This window comes from Megalops cyprinoides, chromosome 10 (assembly GCF_013368585.1).
Source record: "Megalops cyprinoides isolate fMegCyp1 chromosome 10, fMegCyp1.pri, whole genome shotgun sequence".
In the NCBI taxonomy this organism is placed as follows: domain Eukaryota; kingdom Metazoa; phylum Chordata; class Actinopteri; order Elopiformes; family Megalopidae; genus Megalops; species Megalops cyprinoides.
This window is the reverse complement of record NC_050592.1, coordinates 18,898,321-18,919,829: the sequence shown is the minus strand read 5'-3', so window position 1 is coordinate 18,919,829 and position 21,509 is coordinate 18,898,321. Positions and strand designations below refer to the sequence as shown.

At 41.1% G+C, this 21,509-nt stretch overlaps 1 protein-coding gene across 1 annotated transcript; it reads left to right on the top strand.

The window, feature by feature from the left end:
- The first annotated feature begins 1,904 nt into the window (after positions 1–1,904).
- LOC118785112 (E3 ubiquitin-protein ligase MYLIP-A-like) lies at positions 1,905–19,607 on the top strand. Its single transcript, XM_036539650.1, has 7 exons — positions 1,905–2,084; positions 3,665–3,855; positions 15,069–15,254; positions 16,582–16,779; positions 17,192–17,356; positions 17,654–18,062; positions 19,326–19,607. Exons 1-7 carry the CDS (start codon positions 1,998–2,000, stop codon positions 19,503–19,505), a joined length of 1,416 nt encoding a protein of 471 aa, XP_036395543.1. The 5' UTR covers positions 1,905–1,997; the 3' UTR covers positions 19,506–19,607.
- The last annotated feature ends 1,902 nt before the right edge of the window (positions 19,608–21,509 follow it).

Sequence of the window (21,509 nt, the reverse complement as noted above, 5' to 3'; positions counted from 1 at the left end):
AATAAAGATAAACCGAAAACCACTCTGAACCACCTGGGCCAGACTGGACCCCAGGTCTTCAGATGAAAATATAAGCTGCAAAAGGGGGATTAGTGAACCAGTCTGATCTTAACACAGTGGAAAGGAAGCATTTCAGAGCACCGAGAGAGTTTCAGTCATATGCCTGTTTGTATTACACACAGTGCAAACATGGAGCCTATGCAGGCAGACTTTCACCAGCCCTCCTCCTGGCCTGTCATACCTGATCATTTCACAGAGGTGGGCAGCTATAGCCCATGGCCTCATTGCATACTACCTCCTTCTCCTCAAACTCCTTTTATTTTATTGTAATTTCAGCAGGCTGAAATGAGAATGTCAAGCGAAAAGAGCACGACACATTGATCTGCGGTCTAAAGATACTGTGCACCTCTACCCACACATCCCCACCTTGAGGGCAGCTGGAAGCCAGTCATTAGGAGATGATCCCTGTCAGGCAGTTCGTAATGGCTGCTGAAGGAGCATGGGATGACATAATGAACAGAGACAGTAATTCCCCGATCACTCAGTGACCTTTGGAAGGGGACAGGGGGCCTGTTGCATACTGGATACCTCAGCAGTACCTTCACATCAGGAATATAGATATCCAGCTCATGGGTGTTACTGTTATAGAAAAGGCATTTCAGCTAAAGGAGGAAATGTGAAATAAAACTCCAACTTTATTGCATACACATTAAAACCCTATTAGCCTCCGTTCACCCATTCAAAGTGTTTAGTGGTTAAGGAGCTGGACCCACAACCTAGACTGCAAAAAAGGCATTTGCTAAGCCAACCAATAACTTTGAAATTGGGGGTCATGGTCCAGTATATTAGTTATGGGAAATAGTTTTGCATACCAAATGAAAAATAGCCTTTTCTAGGGATTGACTGTACTGCTTCAGGCAAAAACGCTCTCCTTCAATTCCTTCAGATCCATTTCAATTTTCACTATTTCAGGGCTTTTTACTTTAATACATTAATTCTTGAAAAGTCTATACACTCTCAGTCAGTACCTTTGCAAAGCCAACACGAGTAATGCAAGAGGAATAAAAATCAATTTCAGTGGCTTTATTCTATGTCATGAGCAGCAATAGTTCATTGTCAATTTATTTCAATTCAGCTTTCACCACAAATCTCCCTGTAAGTGCCGTAATATATTTTTACAAACATCAGGTATGAAGGAAATGATACATTTACAATGGTCTTGCTATTGGTGGGCCCCTTGTCCTACTTACTGAAAGCGAGGTTTGCAGTATTGGTTTACTTGTCATTGGCTTGTCTTCTGTCAGCGTGAATATGGTATAAGTAGTGCAAAAACCCGTTTGCGCAGTTTAGCTAAGTCCATGGAAGCAAGTTCACACGAAGAAAATAAGAAAGACGCTTTAAACTGACAAAAACGCTGTCTTTGAGTCGTATTAATACTTTATTTAATAAAGGATTGTATAAGAATACTTAACAATTATTCAATTAAGGATTGTATAAGAATACTTAATACTTCAAATACACTCTGTTCTGTTTCGTGAATTTATTAACTAAGAGTAAACGTTTAAAACATAAAGGTCCATTTTACATCACACATTTAAGACTCGCTTGACAAATCAATCGCTTATAAGAATAAAATCGTCCTGAACCGATGCGTTTCGTGATGGTGCGACAAATGTAAGGCGACAATTTTCAGAATTTACCAGAGGGGGGCTCCAAGATATTAGCTACCACGCTGTCAGTTGGAATAGATTGTTCGGTGTGGGAAGTATTACATGTCGTCACTGCCTTTGGTAAAGCTCTCTGACGTTTCAAAGCAGGCGGTGTTTCTTCGCAACGCAATGCATTGAAATAGCGCTGCCTAAGTGCAGTTCAGTAAGACAGACTCTGGAAGTGGCGGACGTCTTGATGTAGGCTTTTTAGAGAACGGCGCACAGTCTCGTCCATTCACTTTCCTTTAAGGAAGGCAAAACCAAAGATAAAAATTGTTGAAAGCCAAAATGCTTTGCCATGTAACACGTCCCGATTCGGTGGTAATGGAGATAGAAGTTGATGCAAAGGCAAATGGAGAAGACTGTCTGAATAAGGTAACGTTATTGTGTGCTATTCATTGGCTTGGTTTCTCGTTTTTCGAAACCAAACGCCGATCGATTTTGTGGTCATAATAATTCTGTTTAATTGTCATGACTGGTTGCTCCCTTCACGGATAAATATGATACGTGAATTATTGAAAGTTACTAGGCTATATTGTTGAAAGTTCACGATCAGTCGGCTCGTTGCGCGATAGCTTCTGAAAAGTGTAGCTAACTTGTTTTTTATTTTGGTTAAAATACATACATTAATAAATACGAAAGTGTGCTTTGCAAAACGCATCTATATGTACGAAGTCGTTCGTTTTATAGAATCAAAAGGGAATCGGTCCTTTGTTCTGGGCATGCATCGTTAGAAACGCCTTTGTTAACTTGCTGACTTTTAAAAGTAAATGTGATCATTGTTGCCAGACTTATTAGTGCAAAAAGTGTGTTTTACTCTTTACAGATACATGAGAAATGTATTTGCCTACGTTCAATTGGTCGTATAAACAGGAAACGGTGGGTTTTGCAGCGAAGACGCACTGTAACACAATCCAATGAGAATCTGGAGGCATCATTGTAACTTTAGCTCAAGGTTACTTTGTTTACATACTGATTTATTTTATTTATTTATTTATTTTGAGAATTGAATTTTTATCTTGTATTTATTGTTTAAGGTGCTTAACATTTGGAATTGTCTCTACTTTTATAATCAATTTTATAGCTTAATATATGTTAACATTGAAAATTAAATGCAGAAGTATTTAGATTAATGGGATATTTACCATAATTGCCCCTGTTGCATGAACTTTGGTTTGGAGTTGATGGGTATTTTACTGTACGTCGCAAGTGAATTATCTCCATGTACGCACTGGATTAGCAGATCTGATGTTTTCAATTAATAAACGGGCGACAACGGTTATGACTATTTTTAGCAAAGCCTTGCAGCTTCAAACGCGTGGATGTCTCATTAAATATGAATGCCCATGCCGAGCGCGTGAAATGCTATTCCAGTAGAATTTCATTCACAGATCGCGGCCCCATCTGAAGGCATGCTCTTGGTTACGTAATAGCCCCGTTTTTTTCAAACGCGGCGTAGGAGCGGGGACTACGGGACTTCATGGGGTAAAAAAGTACTTTGGGAACTCTTTCAGTGGTAGCTCATGTATGAAGTACAAGGGGTAGGTACATATCGAACACTGAAGAATGTATAATTGCACTGTTTACAGCCAAAGGTATGTCGAATAGATTGTTTGTAACCATGAATAATTATTTAAGTATTTTTCACTAATGAAAGTCTGTATCAGTACTTTACTGAGTTTAATCCTCGACTGGTCCAGAGCATTTATCTAATGTTTATTAGATTATTCGTTTGCTTTGGAGCTGCTGTTACATTTCTATCTTCCATGTCATATACATATTATCTTTTTGTGTATCTGTACATTTGATCTCAGCAGCTCTGGTTAAGTAACTTGCTTAAGAGGTACACAAGACGTGCTCCACTGGGGATCTGAATTTGTGACTTTTTAGTTCCAAAGCCAGTTTCCAGGCCACTGCATCACAGGCACACCTTTCTTTCCTTTTTGTATTTTTAGGTGTGCCGAAAGCTGGGGATCATTGAGACAGACTACTTTGGTCTGCAGTTCACTGGCAGCAAAGGCGAGAACCTGTGGCTGAATCTGAGGAACAGGATCTCCCAGCAGATGGACAACCTGACGCCCTGCAGACTGAGGCTGAGGGTCAAGTTCTTCGTGGAGCCACACCTCATCCTGCAGGAACATACGAGGTATACGGGTACACATTGATCCAAGGACAACTTGTATAACTTAAGTTTCATTAATAACCCATCAATACTAATGGAAATTTACCAATGCAGTTATTTTCTAGAACCTTCCTATACATGCAAATTGAACTGGTTAGAAGTCTTTAACCATTAAACCAAGGGTACCTTAGTTCCATTTAATGCCATCCCATGCAATGTTCTTGCTAATTTTTTCATGGATAACCAACCAAAATGACAATACAAAATTATAAAGGTCACGCCAAAACTTTTTGTCCTCCCACAGTCAAATGTAACTGAAGAAAGATAAACCTTAACTGCTGGGAGAATTTGATGACTCAGATATTAGTTTTAATATAAATGTTACTTTCTGGGTGAAACTTGTAGTAAGCCTGCCATGTCCAGGTCTAGGGCACCTTTGCTATCTGTGCTGTGACACTGTGTCTGCTGACAGCATTCTCAGGAACTGAGAGGATGACTGTTGAGAGTGGCAATGGGTGTTTTCCATTTACAGTACAATGCCCGATGGTAACCTAGTGCCAGGCAGTTACTGTTGCTCATTGTTGAGAGCTACAGCCTGTGGGTGACAGGAAATGATGTCTCTGTTTCTCTCTCATACACCCCTAGGGTCCCAAAGCCCACTGTATTTCTTGCCATTGTCAAAAGTTTCTTTGTTCTGGAGATTTGTGGCATGTAATTGTCTTTTTTTTCTTTTTGAAATTAATTCTTCTTTTTAAGTTTAACCAGATGAAATATGCAAGCCCTTTAACAAGCACTCTCTGACTGTTGCATTGCAACTATACTGGATAAACCATTCCTGATGATGAGTTGACCAGTTAGGATCAAATATGTTTGAATAGAATCATAACAGTGGGATTGGATAGAAATTGATAGGTTGGTTATTATCAGGAGACAACATTTTTTATCTGAAGTGCAATTTTGAGCAATTCCTGAAAGTGCCTCTGTTGCATTTTCAGTGAAAGCCTTCTTTACTTATTGAAAAGGGAAGCAGTGTTGGTTGGAAGACTAAAGTATTATGAATGCCTTGCATGAAGTCTCCATGCAGTGTCTTCCAGTGGCACAGTGACAGGCAGGGACATTTTGAACTGGGCTGAGGGAAGAGATCTGCTCAGTTATTCTTCCTCTGAGATTTCCCACTTTGACCTCTGAACTTATAAGCAAATAGTGTGTTGAGCTGGCACAGTAGGATATGGTCAGACTCAAAAAGAGAGATCTGTAATTAAACTCACATGGTGTGCACATTGTACATGTTTTTGTTGGCGCACAATGGCTCCATATTCTCATCAGTACACTAAATGGAGATGTGCTGTCTTGGTCTGTCAGGGGTTGTTCTCTTGTAATCACCTGTGGTCATTCTGTTGTGTTTCAAACAGTGTGAGCATTGATACTCTGGAAACGTGCAGATACCTGTAGAATGAAAAAACATGAGCAATTCTGCTTAACATGTCCAAGACGTTATTTCCAGTAATGTTTGATGAAATTTTGACTCATAAAGGGCTGCAACATTGTGATATGGAACACATAATAGCCCAGTTAGAGGGCCCCATTGCCATGAAAACCATTGTTTCCCCAGCTGTAGCATATGTGAAGAACTACGACACATCTGGGTCTGTCCAGGGCAGGCAAGTCAACCCCCCCACACACACACACACTCTCTCACCTTTGACCTACTTCTGCACACACCAGACAGACAGTCACACACCCTGCAGCAGCCCCAAAGAAAATGTTTTGGCACAAATTTCTTTCTTTTTTTTTTTTTTATTAGTTTATTAGTATTTTTTTTTACCAACTTCTGACAGCTAGTAGTGCTGTCTTTTTTGGAAGAGTTTAAGCTCTGCTTGGTGTCAGCCTGTTCAAACTCCCATGCTGTGAATTCATATGTTCCCTTCACGTTCTGTGCGTGCAGATGAATATCCTAAAGGCTGTGAGAGTGGGGCCCCTCTGATGACGTAAGACTCTATAGGGTCCGGCTCGCATACAGTGCAGAGCACATTCTGTTCCCGGAGAGGGAAAGGGAGGGGGACGGGAGTGTGTGGACGCAGGGGACACGTGCAGACTTTACACGCCTGCATCCCGCCACAGGCATGCCTCGGCAGGGTGGGTGGGATGGTGCCTCAGCGCCGGTGTGGAGTGCTGACAGAGCGTTTCTGTCTCCCTCTGTGGTTATGTAACTCCATTGTGGGGTCTCAGATAGTTACACAAAAAGGCATTATATAACCCCCTGGTAGCATTGAATGTCTTGTTAACAGATTCTCCTGCTTGGTTAAGTTTTGCATTTTTCATTCCTCATTCTGCATTGCCAGACAGGAGAATGTTGCTCCATTTTTGTCTGCAGGGACCCATGGAGGCAGTTCTTTAGTGTATGAGCTGCATAATGTGATTGAATTTGAATGTGAATGTGACTGAACATGTAAATATGCTCTGTGACTGGCATTTTGCTGTCAGTCTTCCTCTGCCGTAATTTGGCAATATACACAGTGATTTGTAGTCAGTATCGTAGCTTTTATTTTTAATGTATTTGCTCATTCTTGCAGCAATGAAGTCTTGATGAGAGACTTGAAATCCATTGATGCACAGCAGGGACCTAGAAACTGTCATTCCGTCCATGTTGCATTTCAATGTGGAGGTGAACGCCTCTGTTACTTTGTTTTATCTCTTATCAATATGAGGTGTACCCCTTCCTCACTGCCTGTCAGCTGCAGTGAAGTTGGCCTAGTTCAGTCAGATGAAGACTGCAGTTCTGTCCCGCAGATGTTGCTGGGCTCCTCTATAATCATTGCCGTGCCTGCCAAGGGTGTGTCAGCCTGACAACAATTCTAGCGACAAACGTGCTCTATTTTAAGGTGATGCTTGCACAACGACTGTCACGAACAGTATCAGTGATCAATCAGTACACAGGTGGGACGTCTCATTACATTAGGAACTAGTTGGTAACAAGCAATGTATCTCCCTGCAATTAGTGGACGTCCTTGTGTACCTATCCAGGTTAACTGTATGATTATAACTAGATGTATGGTTGACTGAAGGAGGAAGGCCAGACACATGGCTGGGAAGTGACATTCATATAATCACATCACTGGTACATTCCATCTGTATGGCTAGAATGTGTATGGTGTTTCCTGTGCTTTAATGTAATTGTATACAAGATTCGAAAAGAAAATAAGTTGAATGTATAACTCATTGGTTGTTCTGAAATCCTGGATAATGTTTGACTGGCTATATTATCATTGATCTCCTTTGGCCAGTCAGCTGTCCAAGATGTGTGTACATTTTACATTACATTATTACATTATGTGCATATAGCAGACACTCTTATCCAGAACGATTTACATAGGTTACAGTTTTTTTTATACAGCTGGATATGGATCATATCCAGCCAGAAAATGATCAGGCCCTAAATGCTACACTATACCACACTGATCTTAGTTTGTATCAGTGGAATCTATACGTGGCTCAAGGGGGAAGTGTTGGCAAGGGGAGACTTTAAAGGCAGAGTAGAACAGAAAGTTGCCCTGGCTGTAGAGTGGCTCTGCCTCATTGACTCCGGTCCAAGCTAGCCTGCCATTAATGTTTTCCAGTGCTATTAAAACACTCAGTCTTTTCCCTGTTTGCATACTGTTTAACATTCTGATCAGGGCTCTGGGGTTAAACGGAGCATCCATACTTTTATTGCAGCCTCTGTTTGCTGAAACAAGCAACTAATTAGTCATCTGAAACATTTTCCAGCCCCCACATAGTAACAGCTTTCACATCCCCATTTTTGCAAAGCACTTGGTAAATGATTTATTTCCTCCACTGTATGGAGGGTTTGATGTAGAAGACTCCTTTCATGTAGAAGAGGCCGCACATGTTTGGAACAGCAGCTGCGTAGTGTGTGGCCTGGCCAAGTGATGCATGATGGGAAACTATGAACGCAGCTATGCAGCAGAAGGTTTGGATTCTGGGATAAAACAGCTGCCCTTTCACCTACTGAAATGCCCTTGCATACAGTAGGTGCTCTCTCTCTTCTTCGGTTTTTACAAGCTAAAATATTTGGTAGTTGGCAGTTTTACTTCATTTTATTGTGTAAAAATGTTTAATTGCCCAGTTTCTCAGGTAGGCTCTCCAATTTATTTATATTTTTCTTCTAACTGTAGTTTTAAGGATATAGTGGAGTGCTTTGTTGAATTAAAGGAAGGATTTTTTTTAAAGTGGACACTGCTTCTCTTAACTTGGCCTGCTGGCTTTCAGGGAAAAATTACACATGCGTACATGACCCAGTTGCTAGCTTTGCAGTTTCGTGCTTTGACCAGAATGGTCTTCAGGCAATCATTAACGTACTTTTAATACATTAGGCTGTATTTACAGTGGCCATTTTGACATATAGGGAGTCCAATGTCCTGTGTGATGCATAAGTTCATAGCCATTCAGTTAAATAAAGTTAAATAAAATAAACATTACATTTTATATTTCTACCTACTGGGTAGACTGGTAATCTATTTATAGCATTTAATATTTTGAAGCAATTCCATTTAAGTACAATGCTGAAGAGAGCAACACCAGTTCTCCATCGGGGAATTGAACCTGCAGCTTTCCAGTTACAAGCCAGTTTCTGAATCATTTTTCAAGTTAATCATTGCGTCTTAACAAAGGCCTTAAATATCAGCAGGGAAGTTTTCTTGGACTGCTTAGCACATTTCTTCTCTATATTGCCAATGAGTAAGAGCCATTGTGATAAGAAGTGTACTGATTGAACTTGTAATAAAGGAAGAGGTTAGGCTTTACTCCCTGCAATTCTACCAACTTTAGAGTTATAGGAGTTTTCCTTCCTTCTGCTTTTAACAAAACTACCCCACTGTCCAGTTCTGAACTAAGCACATTCTTTATGGAATACAGGATGTCATGGGAAACCAAGGCATATTTGCGAAAAAAAAAAAAAAAACATTCACATGAAGGAGCAATCCTAAGGGAAAAAAAATCCAAGGTGCAGAGCCACTTATTGTAAAACTATTGGTGGAATTCAGTCCCACTTTGTTTCGAGGAATGTAAGGAATTGCTATTTTTTAGGTTGTAACTGTCCTTTTGTTTAATGCTGAAATTAGAAAGAAGGTTGTGTGGTTAAATGGCACGTCCTTGAATGTATTATTCCGGCTTGGGTCCAAAGCGTAGAGGAAGAAGACTGAATTCCATCACGTACATTTTGTATTTGCTGTTTGCTGGATTTACAGTTGCCTCCAGTAGTTTGGGTGGGTGAACTCCTCTGAGGTTACTGCCGTTCATTGACTCAGAGTAACCTTCGGCAAACCATTCCAATCATGTCATCAGGCATCACACACATACTTACAGTATCACCACATAGTTTACACAGCCAATGAACTGGCTGACAGTTGTACACTTGTCCTCAGGGAGAGATATGTAGTTAAACTTAGAGGACATTTTGGTTTTCACAGGAAGTCAGATTTCAAGTGCTGACTTCTACATTTGTGTGCCAGAGGAGAACTTATAAAAGAGCTGTAGGAATAGACAGTGAAGGCAGCAGTAAACGTTAATTGGATTTCCAAAATGTTGAACATCAAGGTAGATGTGTATTTCTGAAATTTGATCACACCTCAGTAAAGTGCATCTCAGGTGTTATGCGTTATTCAGACCCCTCCAGCATAGTGTCTTTCAGAAGCACATTTGCAATCTATTTGCATGTCACACAAAACCGAATAGCAGGGACCGCTGTTCCCAGATGCATATTCATGCAGGAATGCCTCAAGGCTTGTTTAAATCCTTTCTAAAGGCATAACCAGCCTTGTCCTAGGAAGAGAGCACTGAGAAATGCAAAGTCTGACAAATGATAGCATTGAAAATAAAGGTAAAAATCCAAGCCTCATGATTCTGGTAGGAAGGAACTTTTTTATTTGTTTATTTATTTATTTTTTGCCAGTCTCTTTCAGCCTCCTTGAACACCCCCTCTCTTTCCGTCTTAAGCATTGACCAGTGACCCATTTTCCACTGGTGTAAGATTATGAGCTTTGTAATTAAATTATTCCTGCTCCAGGAGCAAGCCCTTTGTATCCCTCGCTGTGTAAAAGCTGACTATTGTCAGAACGCATCAGCTCTGCCAGGGGCCATTCACAGCCATGTTTCAGGGCCAATCTGAAACACATCAAAATTAGTTCAGTGCATTTTTAGCTTCCCTCACAAAGATTTTTCTCATGGAAATCAATTGAATTTTCTAAATTGCAGTAAAAAGGCTTAAATTAAAACAATAGTGTTCTATGTTATTGTTAATATATTACTCAGTGGTTTTTTCCACATACCCCACACTGGCTTTCTCTCTTCTTTATTTGATTTCTTGCTTAATGCTGATTTGTAACCCATGAGGGAGCCAATCCACAGATCTAACCCAAAATTGGGTTTGCTTTAAGCTGCTATGCTCTGGATGCACAATACAAAATCATGCCCATCATAACTAGATTGCTGCAGGTGAACTTAAATTTGGGTGCCATGCCATGTAATGTTACTTTAAGATGAAGGGGTTGTGGTGGAGGGTGAATTTGGAGGAATGTCTCCCCTGGTTTGTTTCAGGTTCATATCCCCGCAGCAGGTTTGACGATGTGTCCTCGGTCACTGCCTCTGCCTGTCCATCCGAGGTGCCCTATTCCCAGCTGCCATTTCCCCAAAGTTGGCATATCGGATCCGGCCAGTTCATCTGGAACAGTGATTTGTGTGTGTGTGTGTGTGTGTATGTGTGTGTGCGCTTGCCTGTGCTTTGGTGAGCCTGATGTGCCCTGGCATGTTTTTTACCTCGGTTGGACATCCTCAGAGGGCGTAGTGATATGACCCTGTCTGTCAGAGGCCCACCTCCAAACAGCAGTCAGAAGACTGTAAACACAAAGCATGCAGGTGAAAGTAATGAACGACTTCCCTCCATGGTGAACAGTCAGTGTCTGTTTTTGAAAACCCTCAAACGTTATCAAGGATGTACTTCAGATACCCTCTTTCAGTGCCCCTGCCAGCCCCCTCACCCCACCCCCCCAGCATAAACACCCTTGTTTAGATTAAAATGTATAGCTGTGATGGCAAATACTGACAGAAATAGACTGCTGATTTTATACACCCCCCCCAGGGAACAAAAGGAAGGAATGAAAACATCCCTTGTTTTTGTAGAAGCATGGATTTAGATGTACAGGTGTTTAGAGAACCCCCATGGGTTTGGAGAACAAACACAGAAGAGAGGGGGGAATGACAGAGCCAACACCTCCCTCTGATATGGCAGAGTGTGACTCGTTAGACTTGTTATCTCCACATACAGGGTTCTAACACTGTTCCTGACACACGCAGAGAGACAATGTAGCAACTTGCTCTGTAAAGGAAGCTGCCAAAATCTTTAATCAGTTTCCTGGGGAGAGAAATGAGTTATTCCTTTAGGGCAGAGAATTGCATGGTGTCTACACCCTCTGCGTGGATAGCTTGACTCATATCTCATACATCAGACTGTTTGCTCAGTTTTTAGATTCTGAAATACTGTTTTGTACATAATTCATAGACAGCAATTTTCATTGCCATTGAAATGTTGTCAACAGGGGCGTTTCTAGCTATTGAAAAGATCAGGGGCTAAGTCAAGTTTGCTGGGGCTTGTCTTTTTTTGAAGGGAGATCGGCATGGGTAGGTTGGGGAGGTTATATCTACCTTTATAATAAATAAATATTATCACACCTTTGGACGTTGCAAGTCAGGTTCCGCTCTGTTACACAGTCAGTCTGTTGTTTTGCTATAAACACCTCCTTTTTCAGGGCGAAAATATTCAGGGCTATAGCCCAGAATGATCGGACCTAATGACACCACTGGTTGTCAGTCCTTGTTATTTGTACTTCTTGGTTGTCTGTATAGACCCACAAGTTTATCCAGTGGCTTAAGAGACTACTCCATAGTCTATGCTGAATGAGTGGATCAGTAGAGTGACCCCCCCCCCCCCCCCCCCCCCCCCGTGATATATGAGAAATGTTCTGTAAATGTGTGTTGGAGTGCAAGGCATGGAGGCCCATGATCGGTCCATCTGTGGCTGAAAAGGAGCCAGAATGACAGAGTGGCCCATCTCATGCTGGGAACTGTGGAGCGGGGGGTCCACTGAATGTCATGATTCTCGACAGGGCCCTTTTTAGCAGAGGCAACAGACAGTGGAGTTAAATGAGCAGTGACTGCTGCTCATTCATGCTGTGAAAGAGACATAGTGTTAAAGTAACCTTTAACCCTCCACCCCGAGTAAGCGGGTAATGGATATGCCCTGGTGCACACGCTCAGGGATGGGAGAGAGCTTTTGGTGTCAGAGTTCATGAAGCCCAAGCTGTACCTGTACTTAAGACTGTAGTGAAACATATATCAGAATCAGAAGAAAAACTACAGTCTCACTCTTGTTTCCTGCACAGCTTATGTATCATACCATTGGTAGTGCAATATTCATGCGTCACTTGTTACATTTTACATACCAGATGCAACGTCTCAGGATATGTTGTGGTTTAACATGAACCCTGATTAGCTCATTTTTCGAGAACTACATTTTGTTATTTACATCAGATCAGAGAAATAATTTGGTGCAATCTAAAACTCCACTCACACAGAAGTCATTTCTGAGTGGCTTTGGCTTTAATTAGATGAATCACAGGTGCACTAGAGTGGTGGTCAGTGTTTTTGATCCACTCACTTTATAGCCTTGTGGTTTGAAAACAGCCGAAGGTCAGTCCAGGAATTCCCATTAGGCACAAAAGCTTCTTGTTTGTATAATGGCTTAATAGAAAACAGACTTTGGCTATATTGGTGAGATGATCTGAAAGTTTCCAAGGTTTGGCAGGATCTCAACCCTTTAAGGTTCATTAATACATTTTGTATTTTAGCTCACAGTTTTTGAAGCTCTACTTAAATGATGGAAGTTTTGAACAGATTATCCCAGCTGCACCAAACCTAAGCTGAAACATGTGTAGTAATTCATTTAAAGAGCAAAATCGCCACCGCAAACAACAGCCAAGAACGTGTATGGAGCTTTGCTCACTTGTGCTCCTGCCCTTAGTCAGTTGCAAAGTGTCCGGTAGTAACCTCCAGGTAATCCCTTTGTTTGCGAGTCATGCAGTTCTGCGGGTTGCAGTAGGATCAGATTTGTCTTACTAAGAGTCACATTGTACAGTCAGATTCCTATTGTTCTGACTAACAAATGAAGTCATACACCCAAGGTCATGTGCTTTTTTTGTTGTTTTTAACCTTATCGTTTCTGTGCTGTCTAAAGCAATATTTCCTCCCTTAGGAATACAGTGTGATGTTTTTCCAAGAAGATATATTTGCAAAGGATTCTGTTACCACATGTGATAAAAAGTACACTGCCCCTGTCTGTTTGCATGCAGTGTGACCAGATCAGGAAGTGTGTGATAAGTGTGTTAGGGGAAGTCTAATGAACCAAGCAGTTGGTGTTTTGCATTTGTCCTGGCATCATGAAACGAAGACATGTCTGGAACTGTAACAAGCTGTAAACAGACAGTACAAGTTACTTTACTACATATTCTTTACTTCTACCACCAGTTGGTGGAGAGGAGATAATGTGATTACCCCTCTCTGTTTATCTACTGCACAATTATATGAAGTTATGGAAAGATTTGTATGAACCTCTTGCCCATAGGACAAGGAGGAAATGGTTTGAATCTAGTATATATATATAATGTATATTGTATCTAGTATGTAATGTATTTATATATGAACTTACTCAGAATATTTTGTATAATCCTTGTCACTTTTTAAGATTTGATAAAATGTTTTAGTATTTGGGCTCAAGGTCATCCCTTAAAGCCTCCATAAACTTAAGATGAAATTTCGGTTTATTGATCGGATGTCCTTGAGAGGACAGTGCAGTAGTCTGCTCACAGAGCAAAAACAATAGCTTCTTGGGAGCCACAATTTGGCACACATCCAATCAAAACACAATGGGCTTTGTACTAGAGATAGAAAATCAGACAACTGTGAAATGCTTAGGCTTTTTTTTTTTTTTTACTTAGATTTCAAAGCAAAATGCATCACATTTAGGAACATTGAAACTGGGCTTTCGGTGTACCTGAATGGAGATGAAGGAAGAAAACGGAAGCATTCATGAACAGGCCCGTTTCCTCAGACGCCACTGTGCTTAAGAACAAAGGGGCAGCAGCAGATGCAGCACTGCCCAGGCCCGCCGTAAATCTCAGCATGGGGGGAGGGCAGCTTTCGGGGTTAGGTCTGCTGTGTCGACGATGATCTCTGAGCGGAAAGCCCCAGCATGCCGCTCTTCAGAAATGGCCTGCGGCGACAGAGCTGCCCCTCTTGCTTATCACTTGACAGCACACCTCTGAGGTCACGAACCGCCAGCAGTACATTGCCGATGCTGTGCCTCCCATAGCACTCAGCGCAGCTCTCTGAGGTCGTGTTTCAAGAACAAGTGGCATCGTAAACATCCAGAAAATCTGTCCTTATCTGTAACCCCTATTTTTATGCGCTCTCAATGGTCTAAATTCCTCATTGCTCCAGCAGTGATATGACGTTGTAAAATGCAGACAGCCAGCACGCATTATCTTTTGTTTCCCAGAAGTGATGGAGTTTAAAAGAAACATGTAGTTCATTACAGTAATGATGGGTACATCACAGTAATGATGCAATGTGCTTATTGAGCCAGAGCTTGAAATACATTCAGTGTTTACTGGGATGTTATGTTTCTATCAAGTATTTAAAAATGAATTTTGTGGTTTACTTTTGTAGTTCTGCATTGTAACCAGAGATTTCAAGGCTTAGAAGGCTAATTCATAAATGCTTAGTGTGTCTAACAAGGTACTAGCTGCATGTTATTTTGTCATGAAACCTCTCTTGGAACATTGTAACAAAAGATAAGACAAAATATTTGCTTATTTGAATGTTCATCCGTGAGATCATTAATCACTTGGATCAGCTTTCAAATTCTTGTTCAAGAACAAATAATGAAGAAAAAAAGTTTCCTTCTTCCTAAGTAAGAGTCATGAATAGGGGCGTAAAACCCTGCATGAAGTAGCAGATACCACACTGGAATTAACTTTACTGGAGTAAATGGGAGAGTGACTAAATGCAGATCTCAGTCAGGTTGTGGGCTGAGTATTCACATATGTGGTCTTTGGAGCCATATATTTGTCAAACATCAGACTTTTCTGATTCTAATTTTCATGCTTCTCCATGTTGTGTCCTGTCAGGCACCTCTTCTTCCTGCACATGAAACAAGAAGCCCACAGCGGGAGGCTGCAGATGAGCGCTGAGCAGGCAGAGGAGCTGAGCGCCCTCCTAGCGCAGGCCGAGTTCGGGGACTACAACCAGAACACTGCCGAGTACTGCTACTCCCAGTTGTGTGGGAAGGAGCCCAGCCACATCCCCATCAACAGGTAAGACTGAAAGAGTAGGATAGGGTCCCATGACAACAAGGCCAGCCCCAGTGCTGAATCAAAACTAGTGCAGACATAGGGATCCTAATCTTTTAGGCCTTTGTCAAGGAAAGAACAACCATTTACAGCAAGTTCCATTTTTTTAATAAGTGATGATTGGGTAGATCTCAGTGCAACACCTGAAATGTGTTTTATGTTTTATTTTGCAAGCTTTAGTTAAGTTTACTACAGCTGCACCAACCTTTCAACTAGAGGCCTAGTTACTTTGCCATTGCTCTCCTCTTTGGCCATCTACTGTTTGTCTTCACTGTGTGTAGCTGGGGAAGGGAAAGAGGAGGGGTTTGAGATTGTGTAGGAAAGTGGCACAGCTTTACTTGCAGCATACCCCATAGTTCTGTGTAGAGCCAAGTGATCTCTCCCTGTAGCAGAATATGTTTTGGCGAACTGCTCATTAGCAGGGAAATAACACCCCGAGCTTCACTAAAAATAGAACAATTGGGTGAATAGGCCAACAAGCAAGAGCTAAGCTGCACTAACTGTAAAGCAAAAACATTGTGTAAAACATTCTGTGAGGTGTTTCACCTCTTGGATGAAATGTGACAATTTCAGACGTGTGTTCAAAACATGAACAAAAAAGAGGTGTTGTTTAAGGCTTGTAAGCTTTTCAAGGAAACGATTGCAAAGTTCTCATCAGTTTATTATTTTCAAAGTGAAAATGAGGCAAGCATGTTGATAAGACTGCAGTGTTTACAGCTTGAGGGAAAGATTGCTTTCAGATGTCAGTCAAGAAAAACGAAAGCTGATATTATCTAGGGTAAAGGGCAGGTCTAGTGCCTTGTTTAGTTCCACTCCTTGTTCCTACTCCTACAGACCGTTCCTTAAGTCTGAAGTACATGAGGACATGATTCACAAAAAGTAAATATTACCTTAATAAATGCTAGCTTGTTGACATTGTGTAATTTGTTTGGTGTTAATTCATTTTTATTTGTTCTCTGAGGGTTTAAAAATGAAGACTTGGATATTATTATAGCAGCTCAAGAAACTCCTTGTTCCTGCTTACTGAACTGACAAAATGATTTTAGCATCCGCACATGCCATACTCTGTCTCAATATGTGATAACAAAGGCAATTAGTTTTTTTGGCAAGTAGGCAGAGGGTTGTTGGGGTTGCCTTGAATGGAGGTTAAGAATAACTGTGTACTTGAAGTTTGTGTGGAAAACGTGAAGGGAAAAAAGGGCTGTCTGTCAAATCAGCCTGCTTATATGTGATGAATACCTTGTGATTTTGTGACTTGTGTGTTGATTGTGTGTGTGTCCTGTGTGGGCAGCATCATCGCGAGGCATCGGGCTCTGGAAGGAATGAGCCCAGGTTCCGTGGAGTACCAGGTTCTGCAGCTTGTGTCCTCGCTGGAGCATTATGGGGTGGAGTGGCACTGGGCCAGAGACAGTGACGGGCAGAAACTGGCCATCGGGGTTGGTCCAGAGGGAATCTTCATCTGCAAAGAGGACTTCAGTCTTATAAGCAGGTAAAACAACATTGACAATCTCATTCAAGACATATGTAAGGCCATTCTGTACGTTATAGAGGAAAATGAATCTTCATGCAATCCGAAATAGTTCGACCTACCATGTGCTGTCAGAGATGAACCGCTGAACCAATGAAAAGACTACTATCCATAGCATAACACTGATGGGTCAACTTTTTAAGATTGCTTCAACCTAACTACATTGCTCTTAGTCCTTAACAAATTTAAATATTTCAGTTTTTACATGTTGTCAGTAAGAAATAGAAAAATAGCACTTTTAAACTTGACTCAGAGCTAAGCAGAAGTCAAACTGCATTCAAATTGAATAGAGGCCTAAGCATTTATTTTTGGGTGTTGTTGTAATCCCTTATCTTAAATTCTTTTGCACTCCCATCCCCTCTCATTGTTTAAGGATCACATACCCGATTGTCCAAATAGCAACCCAATCGGGAAAGAATGTGTATTTGACCATCACTAAGGAAACCACCAACAGCGTAGTCCTGCTCTTCAAGCTGATCAGCACCAGAGCGGCCAGCGGCCTTTACAGGGCAATTACTGAGACACACGCATTCTACAGGTGAGGGACTGTCCACCAGTTACCTTTCCAAGCCTACAAACTGCTGTAGTCTTCATGATCATATTTCATTTCATGATCACACTGCCATTTAAGTTACTGCTATGCTCCTTTGAATGACTGCAGATGTTTTTAAGCAGGGAATTTTGTTTAAATTGAGTTTAATATGTCATTCATGACATTATTTGCTTAGCAGACACTCTTATTCAGGGTTATTACTTTGTGCAATGATACAGTTACCAGCAAACCAGTACACAGCCACCTGACAATAGTGCTTAATAACTCCCTTACCATCCTTAGGTGTGACACGGTGACAAATGCAGTCATGATGCAATACAGCCGTGACTTTAAGGGCCATCTGGCATCCCTCTTCCTCAACGAGAACATCAGCCTGGGCAAGAAGTACGTCTTCGATATTCGGCGCACGTCCAAGGAGGTGTACGACCACGCGAGGCGGACACTCTACAACGCTGGCTTTGTGGACTTCATGTCCCGCGCCCACGAGCGCAGCTCCGCCCACTCGCCTGCCAAGGCCCCAGAGGGCGGGGCCAACTGCACCAGCTGCCAGCAGAGCCGGATTCTGCAGGAGAAGGTGCAGCGCCTGAAGGAGGCGCTGTTGTGCATGCTCTGCTGCGAGGAGCAAATCGACTCTGCCTTCTGCCCCTGCGGCCATATGGTCAGCTGTCAGAACTGCGCTTCCCAGCTGCAGGTGAATGTGATTCTCATAACCTGTACCAGCCTCTTTCTGAAAATGTATTCATCACCTTTACCAGGCTCCTACTTCATAGATAATAATCACTACACCTCTGTTTGTTGTACATATTCATCACAAACACCCATCTTACTACATATATTTGAGAAATTTCCTTCATAGGCTATGAATAACCCTGATTATTGTAAGTTCTCTGGTGCCAGCAGGGAGTGATTTTCTTAGACTTTCTTTGGACTAGATTTTCTTCGAATACTTTATTATCCTGTCACGATACTGCAGAAGTTCCCCATTAAGCTCCCTCTATGATTGTCCCCCTCCACCAAATTTTAGAAAATGTTCATACAGACGAGTTCATCAAATTGAAGAATTAATCCTCTTAAGTAATACTATTACATTAAATCCAAAATACAGTAGGAAATTCTGAACAAACTATTTGTCAAAAGAAATTGCCTACATTATCTCCACTTTTTTTCTGTCCAACATTATGCATTTCACTGCATGCTTGCTCTTCTGGAACAAAGCTTTTTACACCTTACAGAAATCTAAAGGTGCCTTTTCTTTCATCTTTTCTCATCATACGTGTTCAGTGTTTCTTTCCTTTGATAAAATGGCAGGTTATTTTATTTTATTCATCCTGGTGTGTGAGATTATAAGACCTCTTCTAGTGTGTAGAGGAGACTGGTGGTGACGTGCATATGCTTGGTTTTAGGTGCATAGTGAAATGAACCTGAAAATGCCTGAAGTTTTAGGTCATTTAAGTTGCTGTCCACAACACTAGAACTTAGTCATTCCCAACGACTGTTCAGTAACCAGGAATGATTACTGAACAGCCATTCCTGTTCAGTATATGTAGGTTTCCTATACCTGATTCCTACAGCATATGTAACCATCACCTATACATGCTTCCTACTGCACACATATTCCCCAGATATGAATATCTATAGAGGAGAAAGTTTATGAGAATCAGACAAAAAATATAGCAGCTGCTTAAACTTCTCTCTCAAAGTTAAGCCCCGTGAGGGTTATATTGAACAACCCCACCGTCACCACCACAGCCATACCAAAAGTGATTTGCTGTAGTGTAATCGGCCACCATATTATTTTTTATCAGTCAATTTCAATATCTTTCATTTTTACATAGGATCTTCCTTTTATATTACATACAGATGTCTGCAGGGCTTGTCCTCCTTTGCTGCTTAGAAATGAGTGATGTGTCCTGGTGGAGACATGGGTTAACATGCGGTACTGTTCTCTCCACAGTCCTGCCCTGTCTGCCGGTCAGAAGTGGACCACGTTCAACACATCTACCTGCCCACCTGTGCAAGCTTGCTGAACCTGGCTGTAACGGGTAGTGCCCACCTTGCCATTCACAGGGGGTTGGCATCACATAACTGCCCGAGCAAGGACTACTCCACCAGTGAGAAACTCTGCCACACATAAAGGAGGCATCTTAACCTGGCTTTGTGTGTGTGTGTGTGTGTGTGTGTGTGCGCGCGTGCGTGCCCACGGTTGTGTGATTGCTTCTTAGTTCCAAGTGTTCACAGTGACCCCTACCTGTCACATTGAAATGTTACAGAAATCTTTTCCTGAAATGAGTTGGATTTTTTTCCCCTTAAATACATATCTAATTAAAAACATGTATAATTATATAAATTTTAAAAACAAAATCCTATCAGTTGATCTGATAAGAATCAACATTTTTGTTTTTTTATTTTATTGTGTGTGTGTGTGTGTGTGTATATGTGTGTGTGTAATATTGACAGAACCTTGCATTTTATATTTTTGGCACACTGCCTGACATTTTTGTATAAGAGGGAATACTACTATATTGTTTTACTAGATACATATTCCATGCATAACCCTATTTTTGATTTTTATATTTTTAAAGCCATGTTATTCACAGTCACCCATTTATGCTTGTGAAGTATTTTATTGTTGTCATATTTGCCTTGTGGACTTGAATGCTGGTTTTTGTTCTTCATGCCAGTGTAAAAACTGTTTGGGCAAGAGGGTACAAAGCTGCTATAACAGTATACATTCTTAATGGTGCAGGTGTACTCTAGCAGTGTGGTATTCATTTTTATGTTCATGCTATGGAAGAAGGGTTCTGTTCACTGGCTCTCGCACACTCCAGGTGGATATATAACGGACCCTGATTGGCACTGATCGAGGTGTAAACCCTCAGTTTCCAACACCCCCCCCCAAATAAAAAGATGGCAGCCTTCCTGTAGCTGACAAAAATAACCAAAGGTTTACAGACAAACTTACATGGGGCTGAGTCTTTTTCAGTGACATTATTGTAGGTAGCAGATTCACTGATGCTGGTCCTTGATGGCTCATCTCGTGAAGCCCAGTATATCAGCCAATCCGCACAGTATAAATATCAGTGAATATCCATAATATATGCTGCAGTGCGATGCCATAGTACATGGCCAACACATCCTGAAAGCATTAGAGAAGAAATCAAAACTCTAAGCGCAACAGTGGAGGCAAAAAGGCTTTAAATTGGCTACATTTCAAGCATCAAGAGGATAGCAGAAGAAATTTATGGATCAAAGAGAAGCTCCCCTTGTATCAATATTTAGCTATGGGTTTAACGTGTTTTCCAGGTTGTACTCTTTGGTGTTCTAAATTGATTTTTATGTGGTTGACTAGTGAATTCTTTACAGTTTAAAGGGTGCTAGTAGATCTGCCAGTGCAATATTAGCTGCATTTGAAGACTAGAGGTTTTTCGTGAAAGGAAAAAACAAAAAACAAAAATGACTACACTGTCACTTTAAGATGGGAGTTGCTTTGTGGATTCTTAGGACTTGCCTTAAAATAAAAACAATGAGTCCTGTGTGCATTCTGTTTGTTTGCACAGATGTTGTAGTATATATGAATGAAATGGACAAAGAAAATTTGCATTTTCTTTTGATTTTTTTTTTTCTTATGTATAAAAGCACACCATCACTGCAAATGCACATCTTATGTGTTTAGTGTAGACAAGGCTTTTTCAGGTCTCTCTGAAGCAAAAATGAGTCCGTAAAATTCATAAATAACCTATCTTTTGTATTTCTTTGAAAAAAAAGTTAATAAAATGTTTTTATATATCATAATTGTGAGTGTGTTCATGCATATGATCTCTTCATGTGTTGTGGTAGATTTCTCTATTGTAACCCATTTTTTCGGTTTTGTGAGGGTTCACAGGTCAAAGGTTAAGTGTTGCATTAGGTTGCTGATAAAAGGTGGGTCAAATGCGTACACACAGAGCAGGAAATGCTCAGCACAGGCAGGGTGAGTCCGTCTGAATGATGGTTCTGTGCATGTGAACACTGCACCAATAGTGAAGGTGGCAAGACCTTCCTGTAAGCATTATATTGATTTCTGCCTGTGTAAAGCACAGGGTCAATGGTCAACATGTATTGATCAAGTCTATGTACATACTATAATCTTTCTGGGCAT

Excerpts from the sequence above, each read along its gene's own strand:
- LOC118785112 (XM_036539650.1), top strand. The coding sequence starts at position 1,998 with ATGCTTTGCCATGTAACACGTCCCGATTCGGTGGTAATGGAGATAGAA. Across the intron at positions 3,856-15,068 it reads ATCCTGCAGGAACATACGAG|GCACCTCTTCTTCCTGCACA; the intron begins GTATACGGGTAC and ends GTGTCCTGTCAG. Across the intron at positions 16,780-17,191 it reads GACTTCAGTCTTATAAGCAG|GATCACATACCCGATTGTCC; the intron begins GTAAAACAACAT and ends TCATTGTTTAAG.